The sequence below is a fragment of the Delphinapterus leucas genome, chromosome 8 (genome assembly GCF_059928025.1).
Source record: "Delphinapterus leucas isolate spDelLeu-1000000601 "Yukka" chromosome 8, BTC_Dleu_Yukka2, whole genome shotgun sequence".
NCBI lineage: Eukaryota > Metazoa > Chordata > Mammalia > Artiodactyla > Monodontidae > Delphinapterus > Delphinapterus leucas.
In genome coordinates, this window is record NC_143136.1 from 44,079,555 (window position 1) to 44,096,799 (window position 17,245).

At 40.4% G+C, this 17,245-nt stretch overlaps 1 protein-coding gene across 8 annotated transcripts in view; it reads right to left on the reverse strand.

The window, feature by feature from the left end:
* Positions 1-17,245, reverse strand: part of MFSD6 (major facilitator superfamily domain containing 6) — a 75,004-nt gene that overhangs the window by 33,711 nt on the left and 24,048 nt on the right. For all 8 annotated transcript variants that reach the window (XR_016393984.1, XM_089915968.1, XM_089915972.1 and 5 more), the window contains one exon: positions 13,954-15,565. Coding sequence is in view for 7 of the 8 variants with exons in the window: in XM_089915968.1 (XP_089772094.1) it covers positions 13,954-15,512 (1,559 nt within the window). In the remaining variant the exon portion in view is untranslated. The remainder of the gene's footprint in view (positions 1-13,953; positions 15,566-17,245) is intronic.

Consider the following 17,245-nt stretch of genomic DNA (forward strand, 5'->3'; position numbering starts at 1 on the left):
CAACTCACAATGCTAAACATCTTCCCTGAAGTGACAATGAACTTCTGGATCTTTCAAGTATGGAAAAAATAATGCAAATACAATTACAATAAATTCCTGCCCCAAACTTGTCAACTAACAGATTTTTGTGACTAGGAATTCTGTGCTATTCTTTTTGAAAACAGGGAACTTAACTGAATAGTAGATTTTGTTCAAGCCACTTCTGTCCCCTCTTTTTGTGACATTCGGGAAGAAAGAGCATCAACATCAGTGGTCTTGAGGCTTCTGTTTGCTGCAGGCCCCTCCCCATGCCCATCCCCCCATACGAACATTTTTGTAATATTCTCCAGTTCTTTCGCATTTTCCCCACTTAGTATCTCATTTATTCCTGCCAATAATCTTCTGAGATAGGAAAGGCAAGAGTTATCGTTCATTCATTTTTACAGCTGAAGAAATCAAGGCGCTGAAAGGTTAATAACCAAGTTGCAAGGTCTAAATAAATTGCAGAACCAAGACTCAACTCTAGGTCTTCTGCTGTCAAATCCCAGGCCCTTTCCATGGTCAGCAGAGCCCCTCCATCATGAGTGTAAGACTTTGATGGGAACTCAGGGAAATTTAAAAGGTGCTCTTTTTCACACAGAAAAATATTAATGGCCACCCTACCTTAAACATCTTGTTTCACAGAGATTTGCTGTAATATTCTCTCTGTACTTGAAACAAATTGTTAGGTTTCTAACAAAATCTCATTAACAGAACTAAGAATAACTCAATTATTAATAATAACTTAATAGTAATGAAAGAGTAAGAGTAATTAATAGTAACTTGATTGAGTAATGAAATAGTAATGATACTGGTCTTCATCTACTTTGATGAATACCACCATTGCTCTTGATAAACTGAAAAGAGCATGGGAATTATAAGCCAGAGACCCTGGGCTGAGTCCCTACTCCATCACTCAGAAGGGTGGACCTTAGGCAAATCATAGCAAATCTGTTCCTTCCTAGGCTTTCATGGTAGCTCTGACCAACCAACCAGTATACGTGCTACCAGGAATATGTACACAAGCAGAAGAATAAGTCTGCCACTGCCAGACCCACTCTAACTGTCATCCCCATGTTGGGCCACAGGTCCCTCCTACTCTAGTGTCCTCTGACTCTTAGAATCTTTGGGAATCCCAGCCATCTATACCCTCCTCAGGCTCTCCTTGCTCTATCTGTTTAGGCACATGTCTTAGTCTGCTCAGGCTGCCACAGCCTGCTCTGGGTGGCTTAAACAACAGAAATTTATTTTCTCACAGTTCTGGGGGCTGGAAGTCTGAGACCAGGGTGCCAGCACTGTCAGTTTCTGGTGAGGACCCTCTTCCTAGCTTGCAGATGGCTACCTTCTCACTCTGTCCTCACATGGCTCAAAGAAAGAGCTAGAGCCAGCTCTCCAGTGTGATTTCTTATAAGGGCACTAATCCCATCATGAGGACCCCATGCTCATGGCCTCATCTAACCTTAATTATCTCCCAAAGGTCCCAACTCCAAATACCATTATATTGGGGGTCGGGGCTTCAACATATGAATTTGGGGGGACACAATTCAGTCCACAGCAACACAGTTCTCTACCCTAATGCCCACACTCTCTAACACAATTAGGAACAGACCCTGGGGCTCCATGAACCCTGACTGCAGGTTCTCAGGGGCTCCACCCCAGGCCCCCTGGGAGTCAACATGGTCTTTCCACCAATGGAGGATATCAGGCTCTCATCAAACCACTGTAAAATGAATATAAGAAAACTTAACAGTTTTGCAAGGTGGTTGTAACAATAAAAATATTTATGAAAACTGTATAAATTGTAAAGTCTACAATAATATTATTTCCATTTATTTTTATTGGTGATCTAGAAATTGGAAATGGAAACAATGATTTTCTGATTTAGCCTAATGAGGAAACTGAGCATAAAATTGTTCCCTATTAAAGATACAAGAATCTTCTTTGTGGAATAAAGTATAGTCCACCTATTAGTAGCATTCCTGAGGTAAGGCAATAAAAACAATCCTACACTCGGGCATTTGTGTTAAATACAATAACAATGATTTCTTTGCTGTTATAGTCTTGGCTTGATTTCTTTCTCAGTTTACACTGTACTTAACAGATAAGCACTAGGCACAGAAAATCACACCTAAGCCATTAGACTATTTTGGGCATCATATTCCCTCCGGTACTGTGGTTCTCCAGGCCCACAGAAACGCAGGGGCCACAGTTCTGAGGGTGAATGGAGGCTCACTGTAGGATGAAGGTCTTGAGTTATGAGTGAATAACATCAAGAGAACATTAAAGATACAGCCATCGGGCTTCCCTGGTGGCACAGTGGTTGAGAGTCCCCCTGCTGATGCAGGGGACACGGGTTCGTGTCCCGGTCCGGGAAGATCCCACATGCCGCGGAGCGGCTGGGCCCGTGAGCCATGGCCGCTGAGCCTGCGCGTCCAGAGCCTGTGCTCCGCAACGGGAGAGGCCACAGCAGTGAGAGGCCCGCGTACCGCAAAAAACCAAAACAAAACAAAAAAAAGATACAGCCATCAAGACTTCATGTTCTGACTTTAGAATATAATTTTCATCCCCATCTTAGAAGCACTGAACTTGTCGCTTCCCAACAGTCCTGTTCTATGGCACTGCTTCCAGAAGTAACACTGATAGCAACATGTTTCTTGTTTGAGGTAGACGATTTCCCAAAGCAGATTTACTAGCTGAGGGGAAGGGAAGGGAAGGGAGGGGACAGGAGTAGAGGAGGGAGATGATTACAGAAACCTCACATCACTGGGACGGAGCTAGCTGTTCTACATGCCAGTGTTTTGCACAGATGTCTCTAGCCTCATCCTCTCTCCCAAGATCTAGCCTTATAAATGCAACTTCCCAGTGGGCATCATCTCATAGGATTTCCACAAGTCCCATACTCCAGAACTGATACCCCTTCCCTGGGTTCCCTTGCTTGGTGAGTGGTACCACCGCCCATCTGATATCCAATTCATAAGATAACTCTTTCTCATCCCACCTACACTAGGCTCTGCCCAAAAGAGCTCTCAATTTTATTTGCTTTATTCCAACTCCCAATGTCTTAGGTGCCTAAGTTAACACTTCTGTAGCATCCAGCATTTTCTTTTTGTTTTATGGTCATCCGCCCCCTACCAGAAAATGAACTCCATGAAAGAGGGACCTTGTCTGTCTTGTTCAACACTGTATCCCTAGAACAGAATCTGGTCATGTAATAAAAGCTTCTTTAAAGAAATATTGAATTGAACACAATACTTAATTGTGAATTAACTCTTTCTATATGATACCTAGTCATCATTAAAAACAGTTTTTGCCACTTATATTCGGTGTGAGTTGGTTTAATCACCTTACTGTCTTCCTAACACTGCTTGAGGGTGGCTAATCTGGAGGAATGAGAGTTTCACTGGGGGTAAAAGGGATAATTTGAGAGAATGGGGCATTTTAGAGGAATGGAGATCTTACCAGGAGGGTGTTGGTGACAGATGAAAAAGTTGTACCAGGCACTGATCACTCAGAGCAGAAAAGAGTAAGATGAAGAGGTGAGACTGGGTTGCATAAAGGGACAAAATACTGGCCAATCTAAGTCTATGTGCCTATGAATCTATAAGGCAGCTGAGAACATAGGCTTTGGAGTCTGAGTGGCTAGGTTTGAATCCTACCTCTGCTATTTACTAGCTGTGTCACCGTGGAAAACCTATCTTACCATTCTGAACTTCCCCTCTCTAAAACAGACATAGCAATGCCTAACTCACAAGGCTGTTACAAGGATGAAATGAGGGCTTGAAGGTAAAGCGTTTAGCACAGTGCCTTGGTGAGCACTTGTATGTATAAGTGCTGAAATGGCAGTGTAATAGCTATTATTATTTTTATTAATAATATATATATATATATATATATATATATTTTTTTTTTTTTTTTTTTTTTTTTTTTTGCGGTACGCAGGCCTCTCACTGCTATGGCCTCTCCCATTGCGGAGCACAGGCTCCGGATGCGCAGGCTCAGCGGCCATGGCTCACAGGCCCAGCCGCTCCGTGGCATGTGGGATCTCCCCGGACCGGGGCATGAACCCGTGTCCCCTGCATCGGCAGGCGGACTCTCAACCACTGTGCCACCAGGGAAGCCCCTATATTATTAATATTATACTGTAATTATATTTTTTGTTAAGGTTGGAGGTTTTTTAATTTAAAATTTTTATCTTTTGTTTATCTTCTAGAGTCTAGGGCTATTCTGAAATTTTGAAGTTGCTAAAAAAAAAAAAACCTTCATCTGGGATTGAAGGCATTAAATCAACAAAGGTCGTGCATGAGTCACCAGCTTATGACTCATAGAACAACTCATAATTTCTCTGAAACTCAGAGGATGAAGTAAAATAGGACTTTTCTAAACTAGGGCAGGATACACAATAATAAATGCTCCACCCATGTAAGTGTTTTAAAGAAATACCAAAGTAGAAATGTGTTCATGTCACCTCTTGCTCACATTCACCAATGGCTTCCCACTTCTCTCAGAAAAACATTCTCTCTCTCAGTGTGACCTGGAGGCCTTGCACAAGCCCTGCCCACCTCGCTGACTTCTATTATTCTTCACTCTCTCCTTAGGCCATTCACACCTGTGGCTTCCTCATCTTCACTGGGTGGCTTCTATTCAAATGTCTCTCTGCTCAAGTGTCTCTTCCTCAGATGAAGGCCGCCGCCCGGCTGACTCAAGCCGAAACACTTGCCTCTCCTCAGTCGTTCTGGGAACCCTCATCCTGCATTAATTTTGCCATGTATCACTCATCGTTATCAGCAATGAAATAATCTGTTTCGTGTTTACTGTCTACCCCAATAGGTTAGTTCCATGAGGACCAGGCTTTGTCTATCTTATTACACACTCCATATACCCCCAGAGCCTAGAAAAGTGTCTGTCACCTAGTGTGTGCTTAATAAATACTTGTTGAAGGAGTGAATTAATAATAACAATAATATTGATAATACTACCTGCTGTTTACCGTTGAGCACTTACTATGTGCTAGGCATTACCTCATTCATCTTAATGCTATGAAGTTAAATACAATTATTACCACCACTTTACTAAGGAGGAATCTGAGGCTTAACAAAGCTCAATTGCTAACTTACCCAAGGTCAGACATACAGTTGAGTGTGGGCTTTGAACCTAGGTCAAATGCACACATACACACACAGACACGCACACACAAACACGTGTGCACTCTTTACAGGTGAACTGGCGAAAAGAAGAATATAAGGAAACAGCATAGCTACTAGACTACTCGGCACTCCTGCCAGGGCTTGGGAAGATGACTGGAGTCAAAACGGGACCCATCTGCCTCCTGCTCTTGTTTGTTCTCCTTAAAGGAGTGAAATGCTTGGCCAACATCCACAGCTGTAACCCAGAGCCATGCCAGCCCTCCATCGCTGAGGAGTCCTCACTGCACTCAGCAGTCCACAACACACAGGAGCATATGGTCCAAAGACACAGCCCCCAGACAAACGCAACCGAACGCTGACACGTCCCAAAAACGTCTGAGCTTCCATCTACATGTTATCTTTCTAAAGGAAAGAAAAAGTTAACAAGCTACTGTTTGTCAGCCTACAGATGACTATTCAAAGATGTTGTTGTCAGCAGAGAAAAGATGATTAATACTTGAGAAATAAGAATGGGGTGGTATTCTTCCTCCCAGTTGGAAAGGCTTTGGAGGGGTATGCTATGAAGTAAGCTCTAAGGATACTTCTTATCTACTCTTCAAAGTATCCTAATGAAAGTATATAATTACAGTCTACCAAATACTCCAAGGATAAGTAGAAATACAGTTAGCCAGATTGCTTAGGTTTTTGACTTGTACAAAAAAGGCAGTAAGTTGACACTGTATGACTTGAGGTAATTAAACAGCTGGCGCAAACTCTCATACCTGGACTCACGGTCAGCAATAAACTCCATGATCTTTGGGATATCACTTGGCTTTCTGGTACCCTGATTTCTTTTCATATATAAAGAAATATCAATATTATGATTATGACCCAAATCAGGGTTGTTGGATACATTCTGACACTAATTCCTAATGAGATAGTATAAATTTGCACCTGATTTCATTTTAAAGAGAAAGAAATAAGACCTGAGGCCATGATAATCATGTAAAGTAGGCTTTTAATCACTTAAATTTATGCTACTTAGGGAAAAATATACGGGCAATATACATATTAGTGGCACAAAATCTCAATGTTTACCTGATATATGTGGATACAGTATGTCTCTTTAAAACATATACAGCTACACACACACACACACACACACACACAGTTGGTCTTTTTATGGGAGGTTAATTATATTGATCCACTGTAAGGAGACCTAAGCTTCAAGCTATTCTCCAATATAAAATACCAAAAAAGGTAGGGAATACATATATGTAGCACCAAGAATGGAAATTATGAATATTTTGCTGTATTTCCTTAAAGAAACAAAATGTTACAGATAAAGTGGGGGCTTTCCTTGTCCTATTTGTTCCCCATCCCAGTCCCTTCCTTTTATGTCCTGTCCAGAAAGCTAAGGCTAATATGAATTCAGAATGCATCTTCCCTCTATAAATGTAAATGTTTTTCTATACAATTAGGTATATCCATAAAAATATGTGTAACTTTTGAAATGCATTGTTAAAATCTGCATAAGTGTACCAAAGTGTGTATCATTCTGAAACTTGTTTTTTTCCCATTCAACATATTTTTGAGAGCTTTCCATGTTGACATATTGATCTAGTCCATTCCTTTTAACTTCTCCATAATATTCCATCTTATGATTATACCATATTGAATGTATCCACTCCCCAATTGATGGATATTTAGACTAATTCTCTTTCTCACTGTTAGAAAGCTGCAGTAAGCAAGTAATAAGCATCCTTGTACATGTCTTTCTGTGTGTGTATAAAGGTTTCTCTAGGCAGGTATATATATCTTAATATGCAATTTTCAAGCCATAGGAAATGTCCAACTTGCACATTACCATGGACTACTGAATTTGTCTCCACAGTGGTTATCTAGGTCATGAAAATTTGTAGGAGCTGTCTTTACTCTTGTCTGGGGCACACTTCAAGGACTACCCACCTTGCCCCATGAGATGGTGAGGGGGGCCACCTGCAACTACAAAAGCTACAGCTCGTTCGGAGTTAGTCCTGCTCTCTTTAACTCAGTGAGTATCTCATTCAATGCAGCCACCACAGGTGGAAGAGAAAACAAACCAAATATGACACCAGTAACTAAAAGCCCTGGATTCACTTACACTACCTTGCAACAATGGCCTTTTATTCTGAACTATGAATAGCTCAATTATCAGTAATGCTGTTATTAACAAGTCAGCCTGGTAGCTATGATGTAATATAGTAATATATTTCTTAGCAAAGATGTTCTTTCCAGGGGGCTATAAAAACCAAATTACGCCCTTTCAGCTCTTGATCATAAATTCTTCTACTTTTGAGACTCTACATCTTACAGATTAATAATGAGAATCTATACCTGAAATAGCTCTAAAAGACTTTTCCTATAAAAATGAATACCAACATCTTTGAAGGTAAAGTGGGAAAGGAATAGAAAAAAATAGAAACCTACCCACATATAAATAATAATGGCTACAATTACAATCATTCTGTATGCCAGCTATTACAGAGTTAGTCACCAAGCCCTAAAAAATAGCACAGAGAATATAAACAATCTACAGTCATCACAAATTGGGGGGAGAAGATCTCAATTTGACCAAAATGTTTTTGAGGAGGAATTACTTATTTTGAAAGCCACAAACAACTTTGCAGCCTTAATGATCTGTACACAACCGATAATATACCAAGTCACTGTATTTTTATCAGATCCAGTGGGTCTTGTACTCATAAGCAACATAATGTATCAGAAGATTGGCAAAGTAATAATAAAAAAACCAACTGAACTCCGAATATATGCAAGTCACCTGTTCTAAGCAATTGCTGTGTTTTTATCTCATTTAGTCTTCATAAAAAAAATCAGAGGTTAGTACTAATGATACTCCTATTTACAGGTAACAAAACAGAGATACAAAAAGTAATATAACTTTTTGTTATATATATGTTATATTATTTGTAATATAACTGTCCAAAACCACATGGTTCCAAGTGGTAGAGCCAAGCTCTGAACCCGGCAACGTGACTCCCAGCCCATGCTTGTAACCACTATGTAACACTGCCTTTCATGAATAAGGACAGGAAGAAACCTTCCCCTGGAGACAGCAGCGATTCCTCTCACTATTTTCTTACTTTCGATCTCTGTTCCTTATATTTCCTCTCCCTTGACTTTTCCCTCTCCCTTGCTTATGTCTCAGGTCCATTTATAAAACACTCCTAGAGGGCGCCTGGATCAGGTAATGGCATTGGAGGGGTGCTCAGAAAGTCATTTGCTCCTGAAGCAAGATGTGGAAACAGGTACAGCAAGTATCATACAACACAATTCCTCATAAGCATTAGGATACTTACTTTAAGCAATAAAACATAAACTAACATTTCAATAAGATCAGAAACTCAGAATAAAATCTTGGAGACAATCATAATTGATTTTCCTTAGCCCACGTCTCTTCTTTCACCACAAGGTTTCCTTGCTGATCTTATCCATATTTCTGGTTTTAACTGTCCTAAATCTGTATCCCCAATCCTAACCTCTTTGTTGAGCTTCAAGTTTTATAATAGTCAACTGTCATCTAGACACTCCCGTCTAGATGTTCCACTTTTAAGCTAAACACACCCAACACTGGATTCTAATTGCCTTACCACCCTCTCCCCAATTCTGCATCTCCTTCTTGAATTTCCTACAGGATTTAGTGGAACCACTGTACCCAAGCTGAAACATGGGGGTCTCTACATCACTTCCCACATCAAACCATTGCACTGATTTTACCTCCCTCAATTTCTGTTGCTACTGCTGCATACCAGGACTGTAACACCTCTCACTTGGACTATTTTGAGAACTTTCTCAGTGGGCTCCCTGCTTCAAAGTTACCCACTGCATTGCAAATAAATGAAAATCTGTGGCCCTCCCCTGCTCTGAACCTTGCTATAATTCCCTACTGTACCCAGAATAAAGCTCCTTTTCCTAATCCCAGCACTCATCTGGCCTTCAATCTCCCTGTCTTTTCCAACTCCCACCCTTTTAGTGCTCATCCTTGCATCCTATTAATCTGGGGCTCCCCAGGCCTAAATAAACTGTTTGTTTAACTAAACGTAACAAATATCCAGGGGTTTGATTTTTAAACAACACCGAGTAATACTCCTTTAGATTATGTGTAAATTATAATTTCAAATTTACTATGAGTTCAAATTTACTATGAGAAATTAAGCCTTAACATTTTTTTTCTATTGTGGTGAAAGTCAATTTTTAAATCAGAAGTAACACTCCATTAGGACATGAGAAGGGAAAAAAGTTGTTTAAGGTCCACCATCTTGTTTTTTTTTAAATCAAGAATTGAGTTTTTCTATTTCCATTCTATTCCCTCACTGCAGCGATTGGCATCAAAAGTTCTAAGCAGTTAGGGATTGTGTATAAGTTAGGATATAATCAGGGAAACAGGCACTGATCTTAATTCGGGGGCTTGGTTAGATAGGTGGCGGAAGAGCCAAGAAGCCAGAGTACGGTGAGAAAGCCACAGACAGCCTCCACGAGGTCCAGGTCCGAAGGATGAAGGGTGAGGGCCACGTTACCAGAGCTCAAGGTCCCCCACAGCGGGCAGAGCCATAGGTGAGAGGCAGCAGCTATCAGAGATGCCGTCTGACCGGGTACAGAGGACTCCTGAGTTGAGGAGGCAGGGCTGAGAGTCTGGGAGCAGGGCTGAGTACCATAGTGGAGGGAACTACATCCAGAGAGGGCTGCAGAGATCTGCAAAGGGTTCCCCTGCAGTACTGATTCCCTGCAGTTCCCCTGCAGTCTCCAGCTGAGTACTGATCAACACCTGCCTGTGAAGAAACCACCCGAGGCCAGGGCAAGAACCACATGAAAGGATTAGAGGGCACAATCTCCAAAGCTCACACAAAGGGTAAGCTGTGACAAAGCGAGAGAGTGGCATGGACATATATACACTACCAAACGTAAAATAGATAGCTAGTGGGAAGCAGCCGCATAGCACAGGGAGATCAGCTCAGTGCTTCATGACCGCCTGGAGGGGTGGGATAGGGAGGGTGGGAGGGAGGGAGACCCAAGAGGGAAGAGATATGGAAACATATGTATATGTATAACTGATTCACTTTGTTACAAAGCAGAAACTAACACACCATTGTAAAGCAATTATACTCCAATAAAGATGTTAAAAAAAAAAAAATCCCTATGGAGAGCTAGGGTTTTTTCCCTTCCTCCCTCCCTCTCATCCTCCACCTGTGCCTCTCACCAGTCTGGTGGTTAGCAGTTTTGGCTGGAATGACTGGGAACCCCAAGAGAGTCTGATGTAATTGGTCTAAGTGCAGGACGAGCATTAGGAGTTTTAAAAGCTCTCCCAGTAAGTCTAATGGTTGAGTACCACTGCAGGAGGTGAACCCAGCAGACCGGGTCCTAGAAAAAGCGGCCTGTGGAAATCTGCACCATGCCATGCAAGGTAAGGAGAGGACCTGAGAGCCAGGGGATCCAGGATCAACAAATATGGCACAAAGAGGTGGGCAGAAACAAGGAAGAGGATAGGAAGCAAAACAAACATAAACACGATCCTAAATCCTTCACTGGCTGGCTCAAATTCAGCTTCCCTGATCACCCCAGCTGCGGTTTCCTCCCTCTTATAACGCTGATTGCTATCCCTCCAATGACAAAGTGTTAACATGTGCTACCTCCCAAGTGTTCTCAGTTGGTAGCCGGCGTCTTGCTGTCTGCTCTGGGTCTTCCTGCAGTGCCCACCAGGAAAGTCTGTATGTTCCTCCTCTTGCTAATTGCATCATGCACTTCCTTCTTTCCCTGACTGACTGGCTAGCTCATTTGGATTCTTGGCTACTATTAAGTAGTAATTAATGGCTAATAATGGTTAATATATTACCCCTTCCAGATAGCATGTGCATGAAAAAACTGACTTAAAGAATTTCAGGGCAGTCAGAGTTGCCTGAGTAGATTTTTGTGTGTCCCTTAAAATGTAAATAAATTTGAATCACATAACATAGGTGATGGCCTAATATTGAATAGTAATGATTTATAAATTTACAAATGATTAATTGCAATGTATTTTGATCACAACCCTACTCATGGCTGCTGAAACATTCAGCAAGGTGAATATAGCCTAAAAATACATTTGTATCTCTAGTTAAAGAAATCTAGTCATCATCATTACATAAATTAGCCTAGAAATACGCTTGTAAATTCCAAAATCTTGAGGTTTCAAATTAAAAGACATTTACTTTTTTTAGTGGAAATAGTAAACATTATCTTATTTGCCTGAGAAAGCCACTTTCCAAAGAGGACAGAACCCAAGGTCAAAATCAGAAATCATTTAGTGTGTGTGTGTGTGTGTGTGTGTGTGTGTGTGTGTGTGTGTGTGTGTGTGTGTGTGTGCGCGCGCATGTGTGTTTAGACTGATAGATAGGTTTTTCCCTGAAAAACTGAGCCCAAACTGCAGAAATGTTATAATAGTAAATGGTTCAAAATTGGACATGCTGTTTTAAAAATTGTTTCCTCATTATGAATCTATATAAAAATTTGTGACAATCCACTTTTGACTCTCTTAGAATAGTTACAATCTTTGTGGTAGTGCTGACTCCTAGAAACAAACTCCCATAAGACAGTCACAGAATACTGAAAAACATGCATGCATACATAAGGGCCAGACAGATATCTCCTTATGATCCTACAAGGAAAACATAAAGACTGAATTCGTACAAAGATGATTTCTCTTCATCAACTAATGCATAATATTCTTCCAGTGAAAAGTTCAAACTTCCATCACTACATTTTCAAACCCCCAAATCTCAACCACCACTAACTGGGCTCCAAAAACTCTCACCAAAAGAAACATATCCATTCTACCTGAATACGTGGGCATAATCTCACTGCAACCATCAGAATCTTCTGAACGCAGTTAACACATTTTAATGGACAGAATAAAAATCCAAAAGAGGTAAATGACCACAAACTGATGGAACCCCAGTAGGCTTTGGGGACCAACAATGCGACAAGAGCTTTCTTCTTCCATCACATCATTAAAGAAAAAAAAAAAGATGCTTTTGTACGTAAAACTAGAAAATTAAGGTTAAGTGAGCCATTGGTTTTTACGTAATGAGTAACTTGTAATACTTAGGAAAGAAAACACAAGTGAAAGTTCATGTAATTACCAAAATTAATAGTAAACCCACTAGGATTTTATCATGTTCAGTATATACCTCAGACAAAAAGCAAAGACGGAAAAGAAACTACTTTTCTTAGCATGTAAGAAGAACCTAACAATTTCTTTGAAAATAAAACCTATATACGTACTCTGTACTGAGTCAACATTCAATTAACACTATTTAGTGATTAAATCATGATGTCTAGGAACTCCACTCATGGGTAAGACCTGACAGAGTACCTTTCTGGGAATAAATGGCTGTGGGTTTTAAACACACTATTAGCCGAGGTGAGATCCTGCTCATACCAATAACCAAGCTGAAGAAATTCATCACTGTGAATCGGAATCATCACGGTCAATCCACACAGCTCAGAGAATGTAAACATGACCTGGATAAGGTTAAAGGACATCCCCAGCCTTTAATATTACAAGGCTTTTTTCTGATTGGTCCCAATGAGTGTGCCTCGGGGACTCTGTGTCTCTGGAAACTGCCCATACAGTGCCTGACTTTGTTTGTGACAACAAAGGGGTCAAAGATTTGAGAAACAGAAGGAACAGCACACAGCCTCCCAAAGCAAAACCAAACCAAACAAGGAAAAACACTCACAACTGTATGGGGAAAAGAATGATTCCAGGTTGAAACTTCACATTAGAAAATACTTTCTTCAGTTAGTCAAAGGGAAATTAAAGGAAAAAAGATCCATGTTTCTCAAAGCTTGTATCTATTTCTCCTTTGTAATTTCTCATGGAAACAGCAGATTTAAAGATTACCACATACACACAAACACACACAGTTGCTTTCTTTTAGTTATGGCAACTTCAAATTTTAGGGACAGACATGCCATACTTTTCTATGAGGTAAGAATGCTTAAGTGTACCTGGCTCTACATTTTAGAGCCAACAGCAAAGCAGAAAGACTTATAAAGAGCAAGGTACTATTCAAACAACTTCAGACAAACATTAATGGTGAGAAACATTACACAAGAAACACTGGGCATTTATAGATTTTTTGCTTAAAAGGATTACATGGGAAATTTTAGGTAGAAGCAAGATTTTTAAATATCCCATGTCTTCGTGGCAGATAAAAACACAGAGGCTTATGTAATAATCAGAAAAAATTATGTAAGATTCTCTTCCACATAATATCATGGGTTAGGGATGATGGTGGGTCACACCACAGCTTTATTAAATATAATGGACATCTTCATATACCATATATTCAAGGTCTTTCTGTGTCAGCAAGTGGCTGAGAATAACTGAAAGCTGAAAAAACATAATCCTCTTTATCCACTTAAGCCCCTCTTCATAAATGCCTGAGACAGGTGGTCGGACCCTTCAAGGTCCATGGAATAATACAGTTGACTAAATTGGTGTTCCTATAGCTGAAAACATTTACTGTAAGATTCTCTTAGCATACAGAGCAGAAACAGCATATTTTGTTTATTTGAGATAATCCAACTAGGTTCATCACTTCCTTCCTTTTGTTTCTATTTTAAAGAGAAAGAGAAACAGAAATCCCCATTCCCACCCCAACCCTACCCCCAACACAAATGATAATATCCTTAAATGTGCTCAAAGGAGCTATAAGCTACGAAAAGATAAAGTTCAATTGCTGAGGGGCATCAACAGTACACATGTTCTTACCTGATGTGGCCAATCAATTCAATAAGCTTGTGACTAAAAAAATAAGCTGTCAGCTCAGACACATGGCTCAGGACTGAACAGACCCCAAAGAGGGTTGTCGTTCCATTCAGGTCCTCCAAATGCCAGTAGAGAAAGGTGAACACGAAGCCGTATCCGAAACCCATAAACCAAGCCACAAACAACACGGAGCCATACTGCACACTGCAAAGCAGCCTGATTAAGTCCCAGAAGTTGAAGGCCTGCACGTGGCTGGTGGTGGTTGGTGTCTCCTCAGAGGATTCTGTGGAGCTGTTCCTCTCTACTTGAGGGATCTCCACCTCTTTCCCTTTATTTTCACTGTTTTTGAAGTGGTTGTAGCGGAACCGGAACTGAGTAGCGACGATCAAGGCCATGGTCATGAGAACCCCAAAGACGATGAAGACAATCTGGTAGTTCCGGTATTCAGGGGGCTTACACCCCTTCCCATTGATGAGCACGTCCACGTGGGTGTAGTCAATGCCAATGCCCACGGACAGCATCGCCAGGCCCCAGCCCAGGGAGCCCCACATGCGTTGCAGTCCATAGCGGTCTCTGTGCTTTCCCAGATACTGGAGTGTTACCGTGTCCACAATCGTGACAGAGGAGGCACTGAAAAATTCTCCTATTATGACAACTACCAAGATCACCAAGAATATAGCTTCTACTTCTTGTTGATCATAAACAAGAGTGACTTGGTCAGAAGGTAAAGATTTGGTGGTAGTGACAATAGAAGTGGTTGTCTCCCAGGTTGTATTTCCTGGGGGAGCAGAGGTTGCAGTGCTTGGGTTCATGGTCAAGTTCATAACATGGTCAGTAATTTCATCAGTGTGAGGCTGCAGAGTGGGCGCAATGGTCTTGTTTGGAGCTGTTGAGAAGATGACAGTTTCCATGACACTGTGCCCTGCTTCTAACATCTCTGACCCATTGTAAGGAGGCAGGTTCCTTTTCTCACGAATTCCTGGTGATGTAGTAATGGAAGAGACAATGGAGGAATTCGTTGGCAGGAGAGTGAACAGGTGACTTGAACTGGTGGGATGAGCTGTCGGAGGAATCTTTGGTACACACCGCAAGGTAGCAGGTTTGACAAATCCGATGCCCAGGTTGAATAAAACCCAACACAAAAGAGAAAAGAGGAGGACAATTTTGCCTTTTTTAAAGCGATCTGCAACTACACCCCAAAAGGGGGCACTGCAGAATTCAATGAAGTATCGAATACCTACCAGCAGCCCACTCTGGCTTGGTGACATTCCCAGCTGCTTATAATACACAGGCAAAAGGGGGTAAAGAGAGCCATATGCAGAGTAAAAGAAAAAATAAAAGACCTTGGAAATTAGAAGATCATTGTTTATTTTAACGCAATGTTTCTCTATCCAGTCTATTTCCTCCTCAGGAATAGCAGCTGTTTCAGAGGGGGAGGGTGTTTCATTGGAAGGTGGTTCTGGTTCCCTGGAAATACCATTAAAAGGATCGGCAAGCACATATTTTCTCTTCTGTTCCTCTTCATCGTCGGTTAAGATGGCAACTTTATCATCTGTCGCCATGGCTTATCACCACCATCAGAAAGTTGATGACCTTCAAAATTTTGGTTGTTGATCTGTAAAGTAAAATTTAAAAGAAGGCTCAGTATGAAAATAATAACATTTAGACATAGAGCTTCATCTTGCCGGAAACTGAGGAGTTTCAAACTACATCTAAAAATGGTAATTGTGAGAGAGAACCATCACCACTTATCACTTGCAGCCATATAGTACTGATAAAGAAAAATAGCTTTCAAAAAATCAAGTACTCGCTTTGTGGCCACTGACTGACTAATGACATCTTCTAATGACAGGTGTATAGCTCATCTCAATCTCTTCATTGATTCCTAGGGAAAATGTACAAATGACAGGGTTTATGTCCAAACCAAATAGAGAGAACTGAAAGTAAACAGTATTTATAGTTTCTTGGTTTTACTTTTCAAATAAATCCACTGCACTCTGAAGTCCAGAATTCTTAGAAAATAAAGGTAGCTAAAACCGTTCAGTGTTTAGAGAAAAACAGAAATAAGCCCTTAACCACAACCGCAAATGTGATGAGAAAGAGGGAGCCAATTGCACGTTTGCATCTGTAGTTGGTCACTACAGCCATGCCGATGATATCCTGGTAAGGAAGTAGTCTTTACGCTGCTTATATCACATACATTTTCCAGATGTGCTTTTATAGATTACAGTTTAAGAAAATGTCAGAAAAAAAATAGCAGATAGCATTTATTGAGCATGTACTCTGTGCCAGGCAACACTGAAAGATCTTTAAATGTATTAATTCATATTCATTAAGATAACCCTATTATCTTCTCCATTTAAAGATGAGAAAAATGAGGCATGGTGAGTTTAAATAACTCACATGTGGCAGAGCAAGGATGTGAACCCTAATATTATGGCTTTAGGACACATGCTCTATTACACCACACTGAACTGCCAAATACCATATTTGGATAATAAAGTGCTATTAACATTTTTATGAGACAGGGTGCTTCATATGAAAGATAAGCAATATATCAAAGGCATAAATTTATAGGAACTGTGCCACATTCCACCAGAATTTCCCTTTCTTCTATTATACAAATGATTAAAGAGTCAAAAGGTCTTGCTTGCATCAAGATTTGTCAAGTTGCAATGAATATAATTGGATGTAGGAGGTATACATATTAAATAGTTATTAATTCATTTCATCTTCTTTACTAGAGAGAAATAACTCCACTTGCCACCCCTTGGAACACATCTTGCTCTCCCTTTTCCCCAAATGAAGAATAAATTTCTGAAGATCTTCCAGAATCATGCTTGTAAACATTTTAAAATCTCTATATAGCTCCTAGGCGAAGATCTTCCAGAATCATGCTTGTAAACATTTTAAAATCTCTATATAGCTCCTAGGCAGACAACAGAAACATAATTTACTGAGGCCTGTGTAATAAGTCAGTTTATCTTTTACCCCCAAAGCCAGGTGTTAACGTAGCTATAAGCTTTGAAAACGTTCATGTATTTCTTTTTCTTATGTTAAAATTTTTTTATTTGAGGTAAAATTAATATAACATAAAATTAACCATTTTAAAGTAAATGATTTAGTAGAATTAGTAGATTCACAGTGTTGTGCAACCATCACCTCTCTCTAGTTCCCAAATCATACTAAAAGGTTTTCCTCAATGTTCTCTACTTATTTTTCTTTCATCATTATTGCCTCTACCTACCCAAGTCAGCAGCTCCAATTCTCTTTCATTACCTGAAAAGAACAGCAA